The sequence below is a fragment of the Myiozetetes cayanensis genome, unplaced genomic scaffold (genome assembly GCF_022539395.1).
Source record: "Myiozetetes cayanensis isolate MyiCay16 unplaced genomic scaffold, myiCay2020 scf5-8, whole genome shotgun sequence".
Taxonomy (NCBI): Eukaryota; Metazoa; Chordata; class Aves; order Passeriformes; family Tyrannidae; genus Myiozetetes; species Myiozetetes cayanensis.
Window position 1 is genome coordinate 24,763,300 of NW_026087742.1, and position 27,172 is coordinate 24,790,471.

The window sequence follows — 27,172 nt, forward strand, 5'->3', positions numbered from 1 at the left end:
ATGCAAAACACTGAACTAAATCTTCCTGAAGTTCCCTAACCTATGCACTACCTTTTGGAGCAGCAAACTGCAAAGTCCTCATTTTCACACTTCCACACTTACTACCAATTCCCATGTTAGTCAGCAACACACCTGTGTAACGTTTCCTCTATTATGGAACAGCAAACCTGAACTTTCCCACTGAAGTGCCCATAGACAACATCAACGTTCACTATGAACTTTTACTTTAAAAAGGGGGAAGGAGGGAGAGAAGAAGGGAAAAAAAACTTATTCTGTCCACTTGCAGCAGATCAATGCAACTGGTGGGCAGCACAGCAAGAAATATGCACGCCCCACCACAACACCAAGATTAGTTGCACTGTCCCATTTCAAGGACTAAGTAGATTGCAACAAATTATTTCATTTATAATCAATCAACATGCTTGCACTGTTATACTCAGCTGGTATAAGTGAGATGCCTGTCTTCAAGCCCAAAAAACTTGGTACAACCTTTATGACTCATGTGGCTGGTATGATTAAAGTAGGACAAATGTAAAAGGGCCTGCAAATTCAGTCTGATAAGCAGATCCTTGGACAAACCTCTGAATGAAGAAACATAAGTGGATGAATCTTTAAAAGTTATATATTCTATCTTCATCATTTGATAAAGCTTAGAGGGGAAAAAACAAGGACAAAACACTCCAGCTTTCTGTGACAGAGTGTTTTTTGAATTAAAAAAACAAAACCAAACAGAACCAAACAGATTCAGCTGTTGTTTTCCATATGCAGTCAATGATTCAGACTGGATGTTTGTATTTTGACTAGTTAGCTCAGGACCTCAGCAGTCTAATCACCATGGCTGGGCTTTCAAAGGGACAGCACACATGAAGAAGTGAAATGAGCACCTTTGTTGGACCTGTAACAATTAGACCTGTCTTCAAATCTTAGAATAACTAAAGAACATAGATGCAGATTCATAGAGTCTGGTTATTTGCATCATGACACATATAAGAGCCTCCATTACTCAACCCAGTTCACTGTATTAGGCACTACATAAACAAAAACCCACCCTGAAGAGAGGTGACTGCATTTTCCTTAGTTAAAAGTTTGTAACATATATTTAAAAATATGATAAACATCACACCTCACATTTCACCCTAAAGAAGAGTGAGTCCCTTCCTTGCTCCTGGCCAAAAAAAGCATTGCAAATGCATGACGACCACTTTTTTGACATCACTTGTTGTATTTTAAAACAAGTATCAACACAGCACCAAAGTATCAAGGACTGTAATTTGAATTTTCCTTAATGGAATAATTTCCTCATTACCTTTCCAGAAACATTCCCTATTTTGGGTTATTACAGGATACAACTCTTAGAAAGCCATTCAAAGAAAAATCAGATTGGGGTTTTATTTCCTGCAGTAGATCAAACAGGACAGCCTAGGTCATCCAACAGAACCTCAGTCTACGTTATTCTTTAAATTTAATCTTCACACCATATGCCGAATTTCACTGCATAATGCAGACAGAAGATGTGATGGAAAAACAAAGTGGAACAAAAAGCCAAAACAGGCTTTCCTCAAAAACATGCGAAGTAAAGTAGCAGAGAAGTAATTCCTTGCAGCATGTAGGCTAAAAATAACCTTGTTGGTCACAAACATCTCACCTCCTCAGTCATCCCAGGGACCAGGAAGTATCTAAGTCACAGGAAAAACCGGCAGTGCTGCTAATTCTAGAATATGCCCCAACAGTCTGAAAGGCCTCTGTCTCTGCACTTTAGATGTTTGACAAAACATTTAAAAGAGCTTCCTTTTATTACTTTCCTATGTCTTGGTACTACTTTTCCAAGAAGCAATAGGCAGTGTACACATTGCCTTCAGCACAAAAGAAAACAATCATCAATTACATGGCTCTCAAAGTTTTGAATACCTCCCAGAAGGAGCTTGCCATTTGGTTATAAAATGTCAGGTCTACTCAAGAAAACAACTGGAAAACAAAAATTATTCCCATTTTCGCATTTACTTAAACCTTCCTCATTTTGTTTGCTGAATTTGAGTTACCCTTCCTCAAGGAAGAGTCACAAATAAATAAAAAAAAGCCAGCTCAATTATAAGGTTTTAAACAAAACCAAAAGGGCTGAACTACAAGACAGGGCTGGAGGGCACAGCACAGCTGTCTTGGTGACACACGAATGAAAACATCTCTTTGCTTCAGGAAGCCTCTGTTGAGCAGCAGGTGGATCTCTTCGGTCCTTTCTGTGACTAGCATTTCATCAGTTATCCCTTCTTTCCCCTCAAGTGTATAGCTGTGGCAGCAGAATATTTGAATAACAAATACTGAGTTCAGAAAGGACACAGAGTTTGCTACCGCCTCGTTTATCAGCCATGTATTTTAAAGACAAAAAAATATGTGTTCACTGGCAAAAACTGAAGACAAATTATTTGATAATGTATTCCAATCACGCTCTAGGAATAGCACATTGTACCAAAGATAATTTAACCAAGCAAGAATGAGGTAAGCAAGCGAGAGCCACAGGTATGTAATGTTGCTAGATGTAAAAACTGTTTATGCTAAATCGTCCATAGCCAGGCAGGCCATCTCACACTGTGAGACTTGCAAAAGAGAATACAGAATGGTACAACAAAGAGCCTTGAATTAACTGCATGCACCAAATATACAAGTAGTCTCAAAAGCACCATTTTTATCCCTTCAAGCAGCAGTTACTCTTCTATTTATACTCTGCACAATACTCTTTTCCCTAACTGGGAGACAGGAGTAGAAAGTTCCTCCTGGGACACCTTTCCACCCAACACCCTCTTTAATATCCAAGCTCTACACAGCAGCTGCATTACCTAGCTCTCAAGAGCATTAGATGTGCCTACTCTCTGCCTATTCATCTCAGCTACAAGATATGAAAAAAAAAATTAATCTAGCCTAGAATTTACATACAACCTCATGCATGGTGTACCACTAAATCCCTGAGCTTCAGAAGGACTTCAGGAATTTTACTGTGACTTTTCTCTTTTTAAATGATCGAGTTTAGGCTGCATTTACAAAACAAAGAGCTGCTCTCGATTCTCCACTTCCAAGTAGTTGCACATTTGGAAAGTCTACTCCATTGCCACACCGAGAGTGTCAGCCATTGAATATTTTTAAATAAGACCAAGATAAACCAAATCTGCTCCAACAGCCTGTAATCTGCCAGTCTCAGGAGATGCAAAGATATATGGTCTCCACGCCAATGCTCCTGAAAGACTACCCAAGATTTTTCCACAAAACACCCCAAAATGAAGACCGTTAAGCTTTTACCTTCATCGCACAGACCTACAAATCCGTGCCATAAATAAGGCTGCCCCTCAGTAGTAGGTGCAGCTCAGAAGAAAAACTCTGATTTACTAACGCAAAATAAAGAGGTTATCCCTACTTCATGCCCAACTGCCCTGGCCCAATTTTGTATGCCAGGCCTTCTCAGGCACTTAGAGGCAGCATAGTTAATAAGTCAAAGGAAAGGAAATTATCTTTCAAAATGGAACTTAATTTGACCACTATCAGGAATTCAGCGACGTGTTCAAGTACACTCGCAAAGTCACAGTATGTGGTCATTATGTGACAGAATTACAGCTATTTTATATGCTTTAAACTACACATTTCCACACCTTAAAGGGTTTGGAATTCTTTGAAACTCTAATCTCCATTTTGAATGTCATTATTTCAGATAGGATCCATTTAAGCCCTGTCTCACAAAACAGTCCCCAGATAACCTAGGAATAAATATATACATACATTCCTAAATTTTATTACAGTAGCTATATGAATTATCTGGACCAGTGGGGAAAAAAGACTTTTTATTAATTTAAGGTATCTTATGGTTCTTTTTGTTGGTCAGTACATTCATATAGGACAGGTTTAATTTTAGTCTCAAGTTATATACTAGAAGTGAACAAGGAGAGAGAAAACTGACAAAACATTTATTTTGTTTTAAAACCCTATCTTTGGTCCTAGTCCTGGGAGTACCACAGAAAAACTCATGGAAACAGAAAAGTTCAAAATCCAAAATAAATGCACCTCTTAAACTGTGACATGTATCCATACAAAGGCCTCACACTAACATCCATGGAGCAGGGGCCAAAAAAGCCCTTCAGAGCTCTCTTGACTCGTCCCTTTTCAAAGAACACATTCTTACGGCACATTTCCGTACTAACACGTGTGTTTCCACAAGGCAACACGTGGAAACACGTTTCTATGCACACATAGAGCCACGTCTCCAGATGACGAGACTTCCTCCTCTTCCCTAGGCCAATTGCAGCTGCACGATGCTGCATTCCCTGGACATTAATTTTCAGTCCAACTCCCCAGCTGAAAATGAGAGAACTGAAATCAATGTCCTTAGTACAAACTCCATTTCATCTCCACGTGCCAAACTAAAGACTGATTTTACACTAACAGCTATTACACACCCAATTCAGTTGTCAGATCTGAAAACATCTGCAGGCACAGCCATAACTACAAATAATTTTATTTATATAGACTTTAAAATAATACAAAGTGAAAAAAAAAATGCTTCTTAACGCTCTTAGATCTCTTCTAGGCCACAGAAGTATGTCCAGGGAGGTTTCAGCTGACACAATGAACAGTACAGTGCTTTCTTCACAGACTGCCAAAAGCAAGGGTAAACAGATTTTGTATTCATTAGGAAAACTCAGTGTTTGAGAAAACTGGAAAATGAAATGAAATACAAGGTTGTGAGGGAGAACTCAGATCTACCCAAACCTTTCAGTGTGCTATGAACAGGCACTGCAACTGCAACTGCAATTACAGTCTAATGACAGAATTGGCTCCAATAAGCATTCAGGAGTCAGCCAGATCAAGTCCTGCTGTAAGAAAAGCTATTATCTTGGTAAGTGTCTCTGATAAGTGAGGCTCTGATAGTGTCTGGCTAAGCTAAGGTGGACCAGAGCTACAAATCTGGTCACTGTACAAGAATTAAAGTACAGACTAGAAAAAAACTCCTTGAAACCGAACATAGCCCTCCAGCTGTTTAAAAGATGGAAAAACGTCCTGAACACACGCCCAGGCATCTGCCATTCTGGAAATCATATCTGATAGCCCTAGTCTTTAAGAGGGACTGCATCCCCTTAGATGATGATGGCTAGGAGGAGAAGGACAGTTTGATCAGGTTCAGTCATCTTTCTACTGCTAGTTTTACAGAAATTCACAGTATTTACAGCCTTCCATTTTCAGCCTTCCATTCCTACTTGTGATAACAACACAAGCCATCTCATTAGCCAGAAGACAGATCTGTTGTTCTGGGTGCTCTTTCTAGCTATTTAACAATAAAATTAAGGCATCCTTTAAACAGCAACACCTCCATGATGGCTTATGAACAGTGGTTCACTGTTTCTCAGATCTTCAAAGGAGCTATGATGTGCAAGTCCTCAAAGACTTAAAAGAAAGGTGCTTAAATGTTATTCATTCTCATCACCACATCTTTCCTTTGCGACTTTTTATCCCATGGGTGCTTCTAACTCAGCTAAGGGTAAATAAAAACATTCTTTTGAGAGGAGGCCTTACAGATTAATGTTTGAATATTCAATGATCCTTAGATGAAGATATGAGAGAACTCAGCTAGTTCACAGAGAGATTAAATTAACAAAGGAAGTGCAGTCCTTAGTTCAGAGGAAACCTGTGCAGATGACAAGAGGTTACAGTGAAAGATAATCACGAATATATCAGAGCAAATCCAACCTCCATATTGTATTCAAGATTTTAAATGCTGACTTAAGATCAAGATAGTCTTCATTCTAAACCACATAACTTTCAATTCCTTCTCTAGAAGGGAATGAAGTAGGAAGGAAAAGGAGGCTCAGGGATGACCTTATCACTTTGTACAACTACCTGAAAGAAGGTTGCAGTAAAGCAGGGGTCAGTCTCTTCTGCCAGGTAACTAGTGACAGGACGAGAGGACATTGCCTCAGGTTGCACCGGGGGAAGTTCAGGCTGGACATCAGGATGAATTTCTTCATGGAACAGCTTGTTAAACATTGGAATGGACTGCCCAGGGAGGTGGTGGAGTCACACCGCTCCTGAATGTGTTCAAGAAAAAACTGGATGTGGCACTTAGTGCCATGGTGCAGTCAACGAGGTGGTGATCAGCCCAAGGCTGGACTCGATCTTGGAGGTCTTTCTGTGACTTCACTAGACTGTGTGCTTGAAAGGGTCTACAACTCAGGCACATACAAAGGAAATCAAGAGCTCTACGAGATATCCAGCAGTAACAATGGCTTCTCTTCAACTGAACATTTAACATTCTCATGACAAAGCGACAATCATAGGAAGATAGATTTGCTAAAACATTAAAAAGTAAGACAATTCACACATCCTGTCTGAACTTGGGAAAGGGAAATCAAACCTGTACAGAAGAGACAGAGACCATTTCCCTTAAAGCTTTACAACTGGGTTCCCCATATCAAGAGGCTGGATGTCAAACTCCTGTCTGTCAGTCTATAGACATGATTATCTATAGCCCAAGCTTACAGACTGCAAAATAAGACTTGTTTTAACTCTTCTTTCAATCAGATTACTAGGTACATGCCTCCTCAAAACCAGAGCTGATCACTACACTACAGTGATCTTAACAGACTGAAGCCCCCTGAAAATGGAGCCTTTTTTTCAATATAATACTACTATCTGCAGTACCTCAACCAGCCATGGATAACCAAGAGCCAAGGTCAACCAAGAGTGGAACTAAGTAAACCCAATTTGAAGTCAGATTCTCACAGTGGTCTATTAACCACTGACATTCCAAGAGCAAAAGATACCTATCATTAATCAACAGGTTCGCTTTTTAAACATGCATGTTTACCAATGACACCTTCAACCACAAGCAGAGACACGCAACCTATTAAAAAAACTGGGTCAACTTTAGATTGTTGAATGCTTTAAATGGAAAAATCTCTTGAAAAGCTACCAGAACTTAAAAACCTACACATCCATTAATTTTTCAACAGGAATTCTTCCTTGTGGTTTTATATTTTTCATGGGAGTTGCTACAACCAAAGTTGCTGTAATTAAGTGAACACAAACAGTGGATATGGGCTACTTTGAAAAAAGATCTTTTTATACTTCACAGCTTGATATATTTGAGGCAGGAACTGAAGGAAAGCTGTTGCTCCTTCAGAAGCATTTCAAACAGCTCACAAAAGTACACACACCCAGCAGAGAAAGAAAGAAACCAGAACCTCAACACAGACTTATTTTTCCACCCTGCTGCTTTATTGGGTTTTAAAGCTCAGATTAACACTAAGACTTCATATATTAAAAAACAAAACAAAGAAACAACAAGCATGCAAATAGTCATAACACCTACTTCTTCCTTAAATAAAAATAGGAAAGAGCAGTGTGGCCTCAGCTTTACCAATGCAGGGCTTCACGTTTATGGACCACCAGGGCTCTCGTTTGACATCCTCTCACACTCCAGAAGATCTGCCTATTTAAATAATTCAGGAAACTAAGCCAAAGGCACACATATCCAAAGGTTGGCTTGCTAAGCCCAGGCAATCCTGAATGATTTGACAGACTGGATGGCATGAACGGTTCCCATTACAGAATTTGGCTTTCTCTTGCTGCACACTTCATGTCTGTGTGAGCCATTAACAAGAAATGTGATGCCCAATCTAGACTGTTTGAAAAGGTGCAGGAGTAGTATGAACTCTCTTCATCATTTAGATTTCAACAGCCTAGCACTAAAGTAGAAACATCAAGTACTGCAATTCCGATATGGAGAACTTAACTATTTATTCTCAGTTGGTTGTCAAATATTTCTAGCAATTCACACATTCGTTCCAATAGGAATTCTTAAAAACGTTAATGGAATGACAGAAATAACAAAAAAATAGCTATTTATGTTAATATACCTGTTTGCTTATTATTAGCTTTTGCAGGACAAGACAGCAACGTGACTGTCTCTTAATCTGAAGAATATGCCAATGAACACGCCAAAAAAAGCAGTGCAAGAAAATTTATGCTACCAGTATTTTCTTTTCAAGCATCACAATTAGGCTGTGTCACTTAAGGGCCTGTACAGACACATGGATGAAAATAATTGAAAATGCTATGACTCATTTAACTGCACCTATCGATGCTTTGCATGAGAACCTATTATTATGCATCTGTGGGATAGAAGCAGAAACACAGATCTATGAAAGCTGGATTGTGGTCTTTCGGAAATTCTGGCATTTGAAAGGATTTTAGCCCAGAAAGCTTGTGAATAGCTGGCCTTACACTGTTTTTCAAAGAGAAACATCTTTCACCCCCCTGTGAAACTTTTAACTAAAAAAAAAAAATCAAAACAAAAAAAACACCCACACTCAAAAATATGACCCTCCATAATGACTAGAGACAAGTTCAGTTGTTCACAGACTAATGACAAACAGCACATAGCTTGAGAACTACTCACTCAAGTATCAAGTAATTACTCAAAATTACATTACTTAATTCCTCATGCTTAATACAGAGAACTAGTTTAATAGCTCAATGAAGGTAGAAATGAAAACTCAAATTAAGAATAACTCTCTAGATTTTATTTATTCCCTTCAACCATTTCCCACTATCCCTAGTATACCAATACTACTGCTCTACATTAAAACGAGTGTGTCTAGAGTTCAGTGTGTGATCCACAGCAATTCAGAGACCCTGTTTAAAACACAATCATGCAGGAACTGCACTGTCAAACTGAAGAACCACTGAACTGTAACAAGGAAGTAGAAGGAAGGAGAAACATGGTGAACTATCATCACAGAAACTATAAGATTCAACTGTTCAGCAAAGATTTTACACTCACTTCTTTCTGGTACGGACCAATGCCGCTTCCACTTCAGCAGAGGCTGATGAGAAACTTGTCATAGTAATGGAAAAAGAGAAAGAAAGGCAACCCCCCTCTGGTAATTCCAGCTTTCAAGCTAGCTTTAAACCTGGACAAAAGTATCTCAGCTTCCTGACAGAGATCTAAAATTGGCAACTGTGGTGCATTTTCCAGATCTACACAATAACCTCCCTTCACATGCAGAAATAACCTAGAAGTTACACTCTCTAGGGACTTCCTAAAGTTTCTGAATCATGTCCTTTAAGTTTCAAGACTTTCTACTGTTTTTTTCTAAAAACATTTTTTTTAAGAGCTAAATCACGACAAAGGAATTATACTGTACGTACCAAGACAAATACATCAGGAGGAGATAAGCATAAAGATAAGCAGACACCAGTTAGAAGTTACAGCTGAAAGTTTCAGTCATGATTCACATTTCAGGAAGCAACTTTCATGCTTCACTTTCCTCTTCTAGCTTTCTGCACCACTGTGATCAGTGCAGACAAGTATTTCTAAACTGCCCCCTCTCTTCCCTCTGAAACTGATAAAGTTCATTTAAATCAAACAAGTTACTGTCACCTTTGGCTGTCTCCATTAGGGTTGGGTTTCTTCCCCTCAATCATTGCTGAAGCAGAGGTGTGCATTAATGAGAAGGAAGTGGCAGATTTCTTGAGGAATTCCACTGACCAGGCCTTGGATCTGGACTTGGGCAGCCAAGCAGGGATGGCAACAGCCCAGCTGATCTGCACATCACAGCTCAGCTCTCTAAACACCGGAGCTGGTCTGCTCCTACACTGCAATCAGACTGTGCAGCCAACAGACGTTCAGAGTTCTTGTTTAACTGGTGAATTATCTGGTCCAGCATTTACTACCTAGAACAGACATTCCCAAAAAGTAGCATACCCCGAAGTAATTGTACGCTATTCTTGATATAAGATACATGTGTCTAGCTTCCAAATCTGTCCAGGCAGAGGCTTTCATTCAACCTGCAGGAATTTACATCTCCTGCCAACAGAACATACACTTCCAGATCAGTATGTGAAAAAAATGGGAGGACTGAACTGATGAATGACAGGAAAAACTAGGGAGCTGAGACCAAAGGTAGATGGTGCTGTGCAGTTGGGACACAAGTTTGGGATAAGAATATGAAAAAACGCATAACTTGGGTACTACTACAGATGCGATCCATGCAAATTATGAGGATTAATAAAGTACTTTTAAATTAATGCTATCTGTAAATCTACACGTGAATTTAACGATTAATTACACCTTATTTAGGGGTTGGGTGTTCTCCAGGCATTGGATGTTCTCAGTTTGTATCATCAACTGTACACCAATAGTTCAGAGTCTAAACTGCAAACACCCTACTTAGCTCTTCAGTTTAGCTGTTTTGCTTTAACAAAGAGAGGGCTAATATTCAAGAGAAGTGATTTTTTTTCAAATCACTTAAAGAAACACTCCAAAATAAAAGGACATACAGTCAGATAACAAAATGTCACTGAACCGACTACCAAAACAAAAACAACCAAAGACCTACACTTTATTCCAGATGCCCAAAAGAGATTAATTAAAAAAGAAATTATGATGCCCCAAACTATTAATATCTGGTGAGGAACTAAAATGCTCAGCCAAGTTTTCATTTTGACACACCACACAACCCCAGAGCTATGAGACTAAAAAAACCAAAGATTCTGGTCCAAAGCACCAGATGATCTACCAAGCATGACATGGTACAGGAAACATCCTGGCCCTCCCCCTAAACCTATGCAATGGGAAGAGACCAAGAAGCATGGTTAGGTCTAGAGCTTCTGTTTTTCCTTTTCTGTTTCATCTCTTCCATTCCTCTAAAATAACACACTCTTACTAACTACCTTCAACCCATAATACAGTCCAGAAATAACTCAGATGTAAGAACAATGTAAGAATTTTACATGCCTTTCTCAATTAGAAGTATATAATGCCACATGACTATGTTAATTTAAATATATCTTTTATCTTCCATTTTATATCTAATGCATCTGTGACATGCTGATGCCTGTGGTGATGACAGCATTAAATTTCATGACTCAAGGAAAAGGTATACACCGGTTCCTTCAAAACACTTCAAAAGAATGATTTTGCTACCAAAACAGGACACAAATTACAAATGCTACCAGTGAAGCCAGCTGTGCATGAAGTCTTACTGTAAAACCAAGAAATGTTAAAACCAGTACCTTTGCTTTCATGCACTGCTTGCACAAGTTGATCTGCAGGCCACTTGATTATAAGGGAAAACAGTCAAGGACATCAAGTACCAAGCAGAGGACTAAGAGCAGTGATGAGTGGCTCATGGTCCGTAACTTTTATTTGGTTTAAATATCACCAGATAAAAGTATTTCCCTTTGAAAGGCTACTTGTTTAGAATTAAGAATCACTAGTCTATTAAAACCAGCCAAGATAGAACACATTTATAAATCAGGTAACAAAGGGAAGTAACATGTCTTCAATCCAAACTGCCCTGGGCTCAGGATTTGCTATCTTCATACTCAGCCTTGGGAATTTCTGATGTACTCAAATACAGCCTTTCACTTTATAGGTTCAACAACTAAGAACAAAGCCCAAAGGCTTCTGTTTCTTCCAGCAATTTAATTAGCAATGACTGGAGAACAGTCTATGCTAGAAAAAAGGTAAGCATAAGACAAGTTTTTCCCTGTTCCACACCTCACTGTCTGAAAAATCTGGTCTGCAACCTGGAAACAGTATAATATCAAATCAGGATTTTTAGCTTCCTGCTTTACACTAATCCAAATAATCATAACAACGGTGACTCACTGATTTTCAAGTTAAACTATACCCCTTTATCATAAACCATCCGTTTAATCTTTAGTCCTAAAAAACTTTTATGTGCATTTATGTGCTCCAATGAAAATACATTAAGAAAACCAAAGCCACTGCCATCTAAGACAAGGAAAATGAGATAACATTCATGAAAATATGAAACTTATGCATAGGCTCACCTTAAATCTTTTATCCTGCAGGACTTTCTTAATGGCCACAAGCTCTCCTGAATCACAGAGTTTGGCTTGATACACAACACCAAAAGATCCATTTCCAATCACCTTGGTGTCTGTGTAGCTAACTTCTTGTGGTCGGTCCGGACCTTGTCCAGGAGTTGCCACTACTGTAGTCACCTTGCTGCCATCTTTGTCTCCTGGGAAGCAAGAGATACACAAATAATCAGAACACATGCCTAAGCAAGACGACCAACAAGACTGAAACAGAAGAGGGTAAGACAAAGATTTAAATCAGCATGTGCATTTTAATCCCATAGAGAAAAACAGAACCCCCTGACAAAACGCAGAGTAAACACTGAGCATATTTTTTAACAAAATATATTAAGTGCTGAAAATTTTTTATCTAGATTATTGCTAACAAAAATTTGCTTTCCAAAAGCAAATAGCTGAGCAATAAAATGTGATGCACGAAGAAGTCAAGTACCTATTCCTACATCTGATTATAAAGTAAGTGGTATTAAATTAAATAGTGTTGTTTGTATTACCAAAGTGAAGCATTTTCCCATCTTTTCGTATAACTGCAGAAACCAAACTGTCAGTATGGCTGTCAGAGCAGCACTCTGACCTTTACAGGCAATAAAAACCAGGAGAACTGAAAGTTTGTTACAAATCCACCTACAGATAAAGCTTCAGCTTGCACACATTAGGAAGCGTAACCTTTGTCAAACCTGGCTGTGTGCACTCGAAGCAGAACCCAGGCTGCATCACGTGGCACAGTCCTGCTCTTCCCTTCTTCCATGCCTGGACTTCCTTGCAAAGAAGGGAGGCACTTGCTGGGGCAGAGGGAAGAAGGGAAAGAAGGATGATGGTGGCAAGCACGTATGTGGCATCTCAACATGAAACAGAACACTGACAGGGATCCATGCTCAAGATGCAAGATCCTGGTGAAAGCTGCACAGATGGATGTGCTTCAGTACAGATGCAGTGGCTGTGGGTTTCAGCAGTCCACAGTCAACCACACATGCACCTTCTCAGCCACTTTCTCACCAAAAGACCAAGCCACTATTACCTACTCTCAGCCCCGCTGTTATGATCCACAGTGCTTCACCTTGTTCAAAGTCTGGTTTTGTGTGTAAGAGGACCAAAGCTTTAGGCATTTTACAAACACACTCTGGGCATTTACTGCCTTTCAATTATGATGGCTCAGGTTACAGAACTGAACAGGGCTGCAAGAAAAAAACAGAACGTGCTGTTCCACAGTAGTCACTGCAATTCTACAGCAACTGCACTCAAGAGATGCTCATCACATCTGCTTATTAAGAGACCTTCCCTCCACAACCTTTCCCAGGTGGTCTCTTCCAGACCTTCACTATTCATGCATTTAGAAAAATCTTTCCAACAGGTACCTCAATCTCCTTTAGTGCAGTTTAGGTGAAACACTCCTTGTTCTGCTCCCAGAGGGTATGGAAAACGGTGCAGTTCCCCCCTGCTCTTTCCCCCATCCTCCTACCACCTCCTTCAAATATGCGAGGGGCTGTCGCAAAAAGGTTATCATGATGGAGAAGTTATTTCTCTTTGGGAAAGCTCTCCCCTCACCCGTAAAAATGCCTCAGGTATGGTACTGAAAACCAGACTCTGCAAAGGGAGCTTATCTCAGCTCTACCCAGCACATCAGTGACTTCTCGTGTCCGACTTACAACACCACTTGTTTGTACAGCCCAGCACAATGTTTGCAGCTTGTGCAATGTTGCAACCTCATGATCAGTTTGTGTACCAAACTCTCCTCTGCAAAGCTGCCGCCTGTCCAATCCTCATCCACTTTCCACTTACACACCTGACTGCTCTTATCAAAGCCTAATATTCTGCATTTGTCCTGGCTGAACTGCATCCAAGGTTACTGCACACTCTTGCCAGCATGTCACATCCTTCAAGCACAGTCACCACTGGAAGATCCATTTCACGATGCTACATTAAGTTTACCTAACAAATTGGTAAAAACCAGTGAATCCTGTGAGACTGCCTAAAGGCCCTGCAAAACCCCATGAAATATCTCATCCTATTTTTTTCTTGAACCTCCTGTTACACTCAAACAAAAGTAATCAAATAATTTTGTTTGTCTTTCAGGGGATTTCCAGTAGTCCATTGTTTTCCTAGACTTCTAATGAGAAAATAACTTCGAAAACTTCAGAGTCAAGATACACACATCTATCTACTACTACTACTTCTGTTCGTGTAAGATTCAGAAGAAAAGTAGGTTGGTTTGATATGATTTGCTCATGAAAAGTCCACATCAACTGCTACTCATCTTCTGTGTTACCTTTTAGGTTCTTAGGAATTGTTTGCTTTTATAACTCCAACTTCTCCATGAAACAAACTAACAAATCAAAAATATATAAAGCAGATCAGTGCTAAGGGTGCCAATAACTTGCCAAGCAATACAGCGTAGGTACAGCCCTTCTCCAAAACAGTCATGAGAAGGTGAGATACAGAATATACATACAGATCTGAGATACAGATTTATACATTTAAAGAGGAAACAGGATGGGGGGTGGGAAGGAAAACCAGAGAGAGATGAATGGATGCTCATAAGGAGAGAGAGGAACATAAATGGAAGCTATATGGAAAATTCACTCTCCTGTTTGACAATTGTTTAGAAATAAATGGAAGGAATCCAGGGGGGAAAAAAAAAAAAAAGAAACCCTCTTTTTGGTAAACAAGTTCAAAGTGTAACTCTCATAGCAACCCTGCATTTTATTTGCCCAACTGTTCTCTGATTAGCATTCTAACTCAGCACATACAAATAGGTTGCATGTGTTTTAATGCAGCAATCCTCGTCAAATAAAAGGTAATCCCCTAGTTTGGGGATTTTGGGAGGGGCTTTTTTTTTTGGAGGGGTCACCAGACCAGAATACTGAGACTATTGTTAATGAGTTTTGTTCTCCATTCTTCCAATAATCAAGACTACTGAAGACTTAGAGGTAAAAATAATTGTTCCTGGCAACACTGGTTGAGATTTGAAGTACTTGGTATCAAGAGATCTGCTCTAAGGACCCTCTTCAGAGTTGCAACTCGCTTAGGGGCCTCCCCTACCATAAAAGCAAACCATGAATTTCAGGCCACTTCAAGTGTTTTGTCCCAATGTGGAGCTGCAGTGACATGGCCAAATCCTGCAGAGCTCAAATGAGAAGCCAGTTGGCTTTACACATTTTCCTTTAAGTCCATAGAAAAACAGCCTCTAACCAATTGTCAATGCTTAAAAGTGTAAGCACTGACACTGTAATCGCTACATCAAGAATTCCTTTGTCTCTTTACCAGAATGTTACAGAGCATTAAACCTCCCAGATGTTTCTCCCAGTTTCCTTCTTCCAATAAACAAGAGTTTTTGCAAACACATCCACAAAAGATACCATAAAGACCCTAATCTTTAAAAAAGTTAAGCCTGTCAGAGTTGCAGTTATATTCCATTACAGAACAGCTGAAACCTGAGGGACTGTAGGGGTAAAATTCACCTTGCACCTTTGACAGCTTTGATCTCCAAAAGTAAAACATCTCACTGCCTCTCAGAGTATACAGATAATGTGTTTGTATCACAGCAGCATCCAGAGGCCCCAGCACTGTTTTGGTACTCCTCGCACTACACAGACTTATCTACTGTTCACAAGACCATACGCAGTTCAGAACAGTTATCCCAGTTTTAATTGTCTGGACAGCAAGAGCTGACTTGCCAGCCAAACAGCATGTATAGGAGTTCACTAAACAGCTTTCAGAAATGCTGCTTTTAGCCTCAGCATGATGAAAGAGAGCAGAGAGGAAGCACCCCTGTCCAGAAACTGCCAGTACCCCCAAATGACTCCCAACAGCAAACACCAAGAAGCATTACATCACAGCCAGTCTTAATGAGAAGCCTAGACAGTTCTCGTCTCATTCCCTTCACCTCTCATTTTGTTTAGGACTGTCAGACTTAGTGTCCCCAGAGGATAAGCAGGCATTGTCGAACACACGATACCCTCAACACCTTTGACTGTAGGGTCTACAACAGAACTAGGACATTAAATTTAAAAACTACAGAAGGAAAAAAGGGCCAAACACCACAATACTGAACAGTTCTTACAGCACAGCTCACATCAAAAGAGTCACCAGCATTGGTTCAGAAGCTGCAGTTTCCTGGGGCCCACAGCAGTATGACCTTGGCTTTACTGTCATCCAAAACAAAAAAGCAAATTCATTTGACTGTACAACCATCATCTAAGCCAGCCACCTTTGTAACACCCAGGGCAGAAGGACAAGTAAAAAAAAATAGCTATCACACTGTAGCACACTTGTATTTTCATTTGGTACGTTTCATGCAAACTCTTAAAGCATTTCCTCACGTTAATGCTTAACATCCATGATATGGTATTTTGTTGGGTTTCTTTTGGATGAAGAGTCTGATATGCAACTGCAAACAAAATCCAGAAAATGCAATTTCCAAATGCTCTGATCTTTCTAGCTCACTTTCTACCTTTAGCGCATGATGACCATATGGGACAGATCGAGGTAAAGTCAGTGGTTTCAAAGCAGAGAATACTCAGCAGCTTGTGGGAAGAAAATAACATACTCCACTCAAGAGGCCACTGCTTGACAGAGCATCAGTGCAAGCTATAACCCTATTTTCCAGTTTCTCAGTATAACTTTAGAATGGTTCATGTCATCATTCTACCTAATGCCATGGGCCTCTTACCATTCAAGTCGATTCTTAATTCATTTTTGTACACTCAAAAAAGGTTGAATATATTCAATTCTGCCTTTTGTTTATAAAATTCACCAATTAAACAAAAAATAATATGGATCAGTATTATTTAAATGAAATATCTGTGTGGTTTGGGAACAAGAGGTATGCATCTCAAAAAAAAAAAAATGGTGGCAGATATTTTTGGTTTTATCCAGGTTAGATAAGGGATTCTGCTACTAGACAAGCATTTTATTACATAAATACCCCACCAGCTGCAGATTCCTACTGCTAGCTCAAAGCTGACCATTCTGTAAGTGTACTGCATGTATACTTTTTGCCTGTGCTTAAATGCAGCTGTCATTCAATAACTCTCTTCAGCCCTCAGAGATCATGAAAGGCATCCTTTGCTATTGATCAGAACTTCCTACACACCTTCTAGTGAATGGGCCTGGAAAAGGTCCAAATTTATGTCTGCCCTACATCCCTTTACCTGATTTGCTTCTGAGCAGTACAAACACACTTTAATGCAGATATAGTCAGAGATTTAGGATTCTTTTTTTTCCCTTTCACCTATACATATCTATCTATCTATCTATCTATCTATCTATCTCCCCTCTTCCTCCTCTTCTATATGTTCTGCAGTCAAAGGGAAGAAACAATGAACTAGTAGGATGTTTACAGCAGCTTTATTCCTACTTCAAATACAAGCCTCAATCCTTTGTGCTGTCTACAAACTCCACCTTTTCCTTTCTTTTGACTTTTCCTATCTGCTCTTGCCTTACTTGTCCTTGCTGGCACGCCCACAGGTCCTTCCATTAGATGCTACTTAGATTGTTTTTAAGTCCTAAAAGAAAACCTCACAGACCTGCAACAGACTCTCTACAATGTCGAAGGTCATGTAGCTGTCTCCACTTACCTCAAGTATCGTCACTGACCTGTTTCAAATCTCAGTGTCACCTCTCTATTAAAATATGGCTCAAGATTAAGTAACTATTGACTACTTCTCCCCTTCACCACACTGTTCCACCTTAATTTGCTCAATGTTCGATACAGTCAACAAGTCACTTCCACAGGAACCTGATGCTGCTGGATCCAGCCCCTGCCAGTTGGATTAGGTTACAACCAACAGCTGACACAACTACCTAGAAAGAAATGAGTGACCAGAAGGGGACGGAAGTCTATCAGAACCGCACTGGTTCTCTTCCGTCACAGATAACTGGATGGTCAAAAGATCTGACTACTTTGTGAAACAAATATTTTAATAGAAAGCACAACAAATGTCTTCTGCTGGTGCTGATCATCAGATACAGCTATGAAAAAAACACCCAGCTTCTTAGATATCTGTTCATGGCACATGAAGGAAGAAGATCATCAGCTGCTTTGAAAGTCTTCAGTGTGGCCAGTGTGTGCTTGAGGAAAAGACACTGTCAGCAGTAGAAATCATTACAAATTTCCTTTTTCTAATTATTTTTCCCACTACATTTTTTTAAAAGTTAGTCACAGAAGAATTAATAATTATGAGTCAGTACAGGGGAGAAATTATATAAATGGTATTTAGGAACGGTTTTCCTAGACAGTTTCCTTTCTTCATCATGAATGCTACCTAGTGGAAGACAGTACAAAACTAAAATCCTAGAATCATATAGAATCATAGAATTGTTTGGGTTGGAAGGGACCTTCAAGATCATCTAGTTCCACCCCCCCAGCATTGGCAGGGAATCTTTCACTAGACCAAGTTGCTCAAAGCCCTATTCAGCCCAGCCTTGAACACTTCCAGGGATGACGCATCCATAACTGCCCTGGGCAATCTGTTCCAAGGTCTCACCAGCCTCACAGTAAAGAATTTCTGTATCTAATCTCAGCCCTTCAGTTTGAAGCCATTCCCCCTTGCCCTATCACTACATGCCCTTGTAAAAAGTCCCTCTCCAGCTTTCTTCAAATGAACATTCATAGACCAAATCAGAAAAACTCAAGGAAGTGAAGAAAGCAGTCTTACAAAACACAACATGTTTTGGTTTTTAAATTTACCCCAAACAAAAGGAGTCCTTGAAATTTCAAAAATAGTTGAGGTCACACACTGAACAAAAACCTGTAAGTGTGCCAATCATCACGCAGATAAGGCAGATGCATTCACTAAATATATATACACACACACACACTTGTTTTAGCACAGAAAATGTCATCTGACTTCTTGACTGTAACTGAATACTGCAATAAACGAGCGGCCATCAGACATTACTTGAGATCAGAAGAATCTCAAGATTTGTATCCAAGGATTTTGGAAGAGTTAGATAAGAAGTCTGAGAAGTGATTTTTGAAAGGAATCAGAACACTCAGAGAATTTCAGCGATGGATGGGATGATTCATACGATCCTTTAAGTTTGACAACAATTTCAGCTGAAGTACTGTACCATTTACTTTGATAATGAATACAGAAGCAATAAGGTAGTTTCTAGAAACTGGACTGTTAGACTCCATATTGTTAAAGAGACTACAGGTTCACTTGAAAAAGAGAAGAACATTAAGGCAAAACCACTGTGACTTCTATAGGGTTTCTGACTTGCCATCACAACCCAAATTAATGAAGAAACATAATACACAGAAAGAAAAGTGATTATTAATCAAATTATAATACACTAGCCCATAAGTTTCAACATAAGTAAGATCTAATAAAATACAGTAGGAGGCCCCACCAGCACTAATTTTTGCCCTCTCACCTACTGCTTTTATCAACAACCTGAAAAAAAAAAGCTATGAAGTTCTTAGACACAAGATCTAAGAGAGTTATGCACAGGGTAGAGTCAGTGAAAAAGCAGGTGACGTCCCTTAGCAACCTAGTCACAAATTAAGTGGAGGGAAGGTGATACGCCATACAGCCAAATCAAGTAAAGCCATCTGAAGAGTGGAGTCATCAACTCTGACTTGCAAGACATCCTGGCACAGACAGAAGCACACACTGAAACCTAAAGCAATCCTTAGATGTTCAAGCAGGGGAACATCAGACAGACAAAAAAAAAAACCACAAACCCTTTCCTATTTCACACCCATCGAACAGCTACTGATAGCTAAAATTCAGGAGTTATGATTCGAAACACTAGAGATTCAGAAAGAAGCCTCAGACACCATAAGGTCAGAAAAAATACATTACTCCCAGTGAGACTTAAGAGCTCAAACAATTTAAGTCAAAGAGAAAACTGGAGGATTGTATCTAAAAGCCCATTTAAGGAATAGATATTACAGAGAGAATTCTGATCTGCAGGTGGAGGACATACTGCAAATAATGACTAGAAACAGAAACTGCAAGAGTTTGGGACAGACTGTGGGTGGACAAAATTTAGAAAAAAAATAATTTCCTTATTAAAAACTCTGAAAGAAAAGGTTATTTTTGCAACACAGATTTTTCTTTTAGATTGGAATCTTTTCTTCAAGAAAAATATTGCTGAACTGCAACCACTAGGCTTGAAATAAGAAAGCCTGTACAGGATGAACATGATGATTCTTAGGTTCTTAAGAAGGTCAGAAAGGTTCAATACCTACATAAAACATTCCTTTCAACTCAGCACTAATGCAGTGGTGTCACAGTTCAGTATCAAATATGCTGCTTTCCACAACAGTCAAAATTTGTATTCAATTCAAACAAAAACCGCTGAAGAATGAAACGTCATTCTTTGGTTTTATTGCTAATGATCAAATGACAGTCACAGTTAATTATGTGTCAATTCAGTTCAATCCCAAGACAAATAATCAGGACCAATTTCAGCAACAATTGCCAAGCCAAAGATCATAAAAAATTATAAAAGCCTCTTAAAACACTCCACCCTGAAATCAAAGTTGCCATTGCCCCTTGCTGGACACAAAGGAAGGAAATAAAAGAAAAATATTGCACCAAAATGATGGCAACGCTTTCTGAATGTCAATCATTTTCAAAACCTTGCGGAAGGCAAAACCTGTGACCTTAAAAAACCATCAGCAAGTCTACATTTTGCTCAACAGCTTCTAAAAGAGCAATACAAATTCAAAGTACTACATGCTAAGTTTATGCAGGAGAGAACTAAAAAATGAAGAAAAAGGTAAACACAATACCAGTGACTGACTTCTGTCTAGTAAAACAAACTGTACTCTCACTACAAAACAAGCAGTAAACAGCTCAGAAAGACAACATAATTTTACTATAATAATGAAACCGTGCAACTCAACTGATCTCTGCTTCACGCCTTTTTGAGGTCAGTGTGTCACTAAAAGAAACTAAATGTATTTCCAGCAAAGTGTGATGACTAATGACATGCCTCATATGCCTATATTTGATCTAATAAACACATGAAATGACATAAAGATGCAGGGATGTTTTCTCCCTATTATTGATCTGTTGGGGGAAAAAAAAAAAAAAACCAACCTAAAATTTAACAGAAGGAAGTGCATCTGGATTTACAGCACCTCGGTTCAGACATTTAAAATGCCATTGGAGCTTTACCTCTTTCTTTAGAGGTAATCGTAGACTTTTGGAAGGGGCATTCAATCCACTCTCTTTGAAAGCTTAATGCTAAAGGCTGTAAACAAGCCTTCAAAAAATCAACGGGGTACTAAGTAGGTCCCAGAACATTCACATGACAAGCTTGTTAAAACGTCCACTACAAGGTCACATGAAGTTCTAAGGCGCTGACTTTCTACAGGTTTTTATATCCTAACTAAGGAAGTCAAAGTGAGCATTGGCCACACAGCTGCGCCACTCTACTACAGCACAAACTTGACTCTGAACAGGTTAAAAAACAAAAAAAAAAACACCAGAGGAAAAGGGATGGGAAGAGCCCTGTTGACCTAGCCTGGATGCCTATCACATTGACCACCAGCTGACCTCCCGGGATGCTACCGTGGCAGATGGGATTCCAAGTCAGCTGCTTAAACTGACCACTACAAAATCCCAGCAGGTTACCATCCCACTGATTTATAAATTAAACAGCTGAATCCAGAAGGGATGTTTACTTGCAGTGTCTGAAGAAATAATTTGCTGTAAGCTGTCCTTCCTACCACTGTGTAAGGGGGTGCCCACACCTTCCTGAGGCACATTTCAGGCCCATGTTAACCATCTCTCTCTCATTAAAACAGATCTTGCTTCAAGTACTCTTTCAGTCATGGCAAACACAGACCAAAACACTAAATTTGTAAACAAAAGAGCTTTCCCAAACTGTAGTTTGCACACAGGTGGTGGGAAAACTCTACCCTATTACCTTAGGAATACCATTAAAAGAATTTTTTTTTCTGTGACTAAACAAAATATCCACCATAATGCTTATACTTATATTTCTGCTTTGGAAAAAAAATACAGAAACATACAATTAAGGTAATCTAAACACTGGCTGCCAGTGGGGTTTCATAAGCAGTCTCATGCTTGTTAAGTTATTTTTAGTAGGCACTCCTTCTGTTCTCCTCTCTCTCCACCCACATGCAGAAGAACCCACCCCACAAAACTTATTTTGCTATAGAAATAAGCTTTAAATTTAGATAAGGTGATTCCACAGATTAGGAAGCACATACCAAAGTGATCATAACAGATTCTGTTTTTATAATCTGGGGTCAGTCATTCCTGCCCCAAAAAGTTTACAGGTTAAATGCAGCACAAGAGACAAGGACAGAGACAGGGAGTGAGCAGAAGCAGTATGACAACATCATTTCAGCATAAGACTCTGGCCTCAGTAGTATCCTCCTTTGCTATATAGCTCTGAGTTAATTGCTAGCTGAGACATTCAGCCTATACAGTACTACCATTTCTTATTTGAAGTTTCCTTTAGTTGTTCCTCCCTCTTACATCATCACGGAACATGATGTAGTTAATATTTGCCAAAGACAGTTAATATTTGCCAAAGACAGCTACAGCAGTTCAGCTGACACGTAATAACTTATAAAACCCCTGTAACTGAACCCTGACAAGGCATCGGAGAACCCCAAGTTACAAACAGATCGTATTTACCCACTTGTTAGTGCCATTCAACAGTCGACCCTCAAGGAGTCTATCAGCGTCTTCTGGCAAGGCTGATTAGTGAATCCATCATGGGTCATCTACTGACAGGGCACTGTTAGAGACCCTAAATCTCCTACCCCTCGAAGATTAACAAGTGATAAACAGCACATTTTCCTAGAAAGTCTACAATCTTCCCATCAAAATATCTGGTATGACCTGCAAACCTTTCATTGAAGTAGTTTCTTGCAAACTGCTTAAGGAAGACGCTGGCTACCTGCTGGAGACCTCCCTGGCTCAGTGCTAACAGCTTTTGTCACAGTTTTTGAATGAAGTTAAATGTATATATATCACCGAGTCAAGTACATCTCTGATCCCTGAAAACAGACATCATTACTGTTTTTTTCCTTTCTCGCTGTTTTTCCATCCACTAAGAGGTTTCAAATGCATAATCATACCATTAAGCAGAACACACAGAACAGCCACCTACAGAAGCTGCAAGTTGCCAAGACCCTCCTTTACTATACACTTCCCCAAATTACAAACATCTTCATACATCTTAGAGGGAGTCTCTACTCTTCTACTGAGGTGTGAATAAAACATCTTTCAAGCAGTGCTTAAGAATGAAGTGTGAATAGGACCCCACCACGCTAGGCACAGCAGCAGCAACGAAGGACCAAAAGGAAGGAGGCTAAAGAAAGAAGAAAACAAAACTGAAGGTACACAAACAAAGAGAAAGGTGAAAAAAACCCCAAAATACCCCAGACCCTAAATATGTTAACATCACAAAGCGGAGAGAAGCAGAAGCAAGAGCAGAGAATCAAGGAGAGAAGAGAATTTGGAGCACGACTGTAAGCAGATTAACACTGAGCTGAGAGACCCCACAAACGAGTTCTCCAGGTGCATGAAAGACTTGCTGTCACCACTTCTGCAGACAGCCCAGCCCGCCAGAGCCTCCGGATAGTTCTCTGTGGTCTCTGCAAGCCCTGCCAGACTGTGGAGGAACGAGCAGGGCAAGAACCACGTAGTTCTATGTCTGCTGAAGTCTTCTTGGCAGGGTCCCTTCTGCTACACTGCTGCAGTGATCTGCTACAGCAGCCAATCCTCGTCAAAAGATGCACTCTCAAACCTTGAATTTTTTTGTCTGAAAAAAGAAGAGCAATTTCTGTACTTCTGAATATCATAGGTGGACTTGAAAACCCAGATGCAATGAACAGTAACGCCTGCAAAGTCAAGGCACAGGACTAAGCTCTCCTCCTGGACAGAGTCCTGGATTCTAATACATTTTTCTACTCTCTGGAACATCTGAGTACTTTACCTTTCTCTTTGCAATCGCCCCCTTTTGTCAAGTACTCCATAATTATGTTCTGTCCTATTAGGACTTGACATGTTTTCTTACTCTTCAACTTCACTGAATACAGGACACAAATACAGCATGTACTTGGCACGCTATTCTCTCTACTACCAGGAAACAGCATCCAGGACCCAGAGTCCAGCCTACAGACTGAATGAGATGGATTGAAATCACAGTGAGAAACAGACTGTTTGGAATCTTAGACAGTAACCAAAACCCAAATAGAAAGACAGATGAAGCTAGTTATGAAAATGCATTCATTTGATGTCTATATTTTAAGATCGGAGGAGGAGTAAGAGAATTGCCAGATGTCCAGAACCAACATCTACTTCGGGTGCGAAGCACAGTGGAAAAAAAAAAAAAGTCAAAAGTGAGTAGTAGCTAATCTGAATCGCTAAAATGAACTGTGGCCTGTGGTTGAACACCATTCTAAGACTGAAAGAAGCATTGCAACTATTTCTACAGAGAGAGAAAAACTGAGTTGTGCTACACTGTTCAATTCATGCTGCAGAGCACAGACCAGCTTCAAGAGACTACACAGCCTCCGCATCCGTCCCAAATTACTGCTTTAGATTACTCCATAGAACTGCACAGAAATGGAACAAGTCAGTTTAGGTTAAAGATGGTTTTGAATTCAAGGAGAACGTTATCTAAATTAACATTAAGAAACTGTAGGCATGCCATCAGTGCACTGCAGATATTCTCCATGGCAGGAGTAGCTATCTTGGTGAAGGAGCCTTATTACAGATGAGGCAGCATTTTAGAAGCCAGATGCATAAGTTTTTCATCTTTGGCAGGTCCTGCTTTTTAAATTTATTTATTTTTAAAGTAACAAAAATAGCAGAGCAAGAAGAGCAAAGGAACTAAACATTGGACATCTCTAAAGCTATTTAAGGTAACCGGAGAAACCACAGCTCATTTTCACATTATACATAATCTGATTAAAGTGGGGGCTCTTGCCAGAAAAAGATGGTCTTACTTCCCACCTTCATGTTCCTGCCATAGCAAATCTGGCAATCTCGTAGCCTGAGGATGAGTCAGTTTAGCCTACTGATCTGACGAACTAATCCATCTCCAGAATAAAGCAAGCCTCGAATCAGCAAGCTGAACTGACTCATCCTGAGGGTAACAGTTGCTAGACCTGATATGGGGAAGAACGGAGAAGGAGACTCTTCCTTACTGCCTGTACTCCCAGGAGAGCCACGCTAGGAGTAACACGAAACCACACCCTTGGAGTCACCGTCAGAGCTGCAGCCTGCAGAGGAGGCGGCCTTTGGTGGAGCAGTCCTGGCTCTCCCATCCCTCCCTGTGATATCTCTGTCCTGGTAGCAGATATCAAACAACTGCTCTCTGAAGGTGAGCTGGGTCAGAACTGCTTCCAGAGGAACAAAACTGCCTGCCCACAGAAGCGTGAACATTCCTGGCAGTGGAAGGAGATGGAAGTAGGCAGTAAGACCAGAGCAGTTCCTTGTGATGACATCCTGTGCCAAGGGAACACTGAAGCAGCCAAACTGCAGGCCTGGGTGAACCAAAGTGGAAGCATCTGGGCACCACATCCTCTGCCTTCTCAAAGCAAAACACAAGTTCATGCTGTCAAACAACTGAAAAATACTCCAGCTATGGTTAGAAAAAAACCAGAAACAAAACCAAGTTACATTACACCGGCACAGACATTTATTCCGGAGAGTAACTACATTGCCTTAAAATGCACACTTTAGATAACAGAAAGTATTGTTTTTTCCTGTGATTTCTTAAACCTATTAATAAGTTTATTTTTCCTCTCTCAGAAACAATCCACCTTTTTCAGTTAGACTTTTTTCCCCAGCGAAAGGGCAATAATATAATTTAAACTACAGAAGATGTTTCCAAATGTTTTACTGCAATATACAGGCTTTAGTAAAACAACATCCCACAAAATGGGGATTAGTTTTCTCCACAAAGAAAAACACGAACAAAAGTAATACTTCTCTTAAGAATGAGCCCGCACATCTGGGGATTTAATTCCCTTCTGCCAGCATGTGAGCAGACTGAGGCATTCAGGGAAAAACTCTATAGATATAGATGAAATTTTCAAACTGTTCCTGTAATTGTTCGTTAAGGAAGACTGCTGGGGCTTGAAATCCTAAAATAGAGACAGGTATCTGGAAACAGAGGCGAGCAGCACTGTTGTAGCAAAACTTCCTCTTAATCATAGAGGCAAGAAGAAAAATAACTACCAAAACCAAACCTTTTCTGAATTCTGCCACTTTCCATACTGGACAAAGGCAATATCACTCTTGAAGATATGATGCAGCAGAAAATAAATGATACTAATTAAAAGATAAGCCTAAAAACAAGAACAGATTTGAAGACAATAAAGACTTACATTATATATATCTGCAAAAGTCGTATACCTATGCAGAAATTGAGGTGTTTCAAGGGCTGCTGTTCCAAATCTATGTAGGTTTTGAAAGCACCTGAGGTTTTTTGCCAGCGGTGCAGCAAGTTTTCTTAATTAGAAGCTTGACTGTCTTTGATGGAAGAGAAAACAGACTGAGGTCTCAACACTGCCAGCTCTTCCTTCTCTTCGTGCATATACCTGTATCCTAGGAATCACAGGAAGGATAAACCAGGCATTATGAAGCCAGGATTGTGAGTACATGCAAAAGGTTTCCATTTCTAGAAGGAGATAATGGAGCGTAATATTTTTCTACTGCTGCTATGACTGGAGAGTAATGGTAAAGCTTTATCTTTCAACATGGTAACAGAAACATCCACTGCAGAGAAGAGTAAAAACAGAGGAGCAATCTCATGTTCTTGGAGACAAAGGTTTAATTACCCGCCTCAGAAGACAGTAACTAACAAAGAAAGCACTTTGAAGAACACAATTCCTTTATCAGAAAGGTTCATATAAAAGAAAGATAGAGAAAGCACATAACAGAGAAAGTATGGGTCCGTCCATCCCATTTTCCCATGTCTTACACCGGCAAACAGTAAGTGTTTAAGGAAGAGTATAAACCAGGACAAACTCACAGGGTCAGCTATCCCAGTACACCCTCCTACACCCCAGCTATGAGTGGCTTGGGAACTTCCTAAGCCAGAGGTAGCATTCTCTGCATTTTTCTTTGTGACTTTTCAAATCCAGCCCAAGATCTGAAGATACTACAGGTAATAAGCCAACCAACCATTTCTGAACAGGCACAAGGAGAAGTGACATTTCTAAGTGACATATCAGCATCAAGACTACCTAGTAAAAGCTGAAATTTGATCTCAATATCTACAGTACCAAGTGGTGACAATTCTGTTCAAAGTCCAGGATGAGTAAGGCATGTGCATGGGTAAG

General features: G+C 39.8%; 1 protein-coding gene across 2 annotated transcripts in view; it reads right to left on the reverse strand.

The window, feature by feature from the left end:
* GSK3B (glycogen synthase kinase 3 beta) overlaps nt 1-27,172 on the reverse strand; it is a 151,293-nt gene that overhangs the window by 83,948 nt on the left and 40,173 nt on the right. For both annotated transcript variants that reach the window (XM_050332951.1, XM_050332950.1), the window contains exon 2: nt 11,836-12,029. In XM_050332951.1, the coding sequence (XP_050188908.1) occupies nt 11,836-12,029 (194 nt within the window). The remainder of the gene's footprint in view (nt 1-11,835; nt 12,030-27,172) is intronic.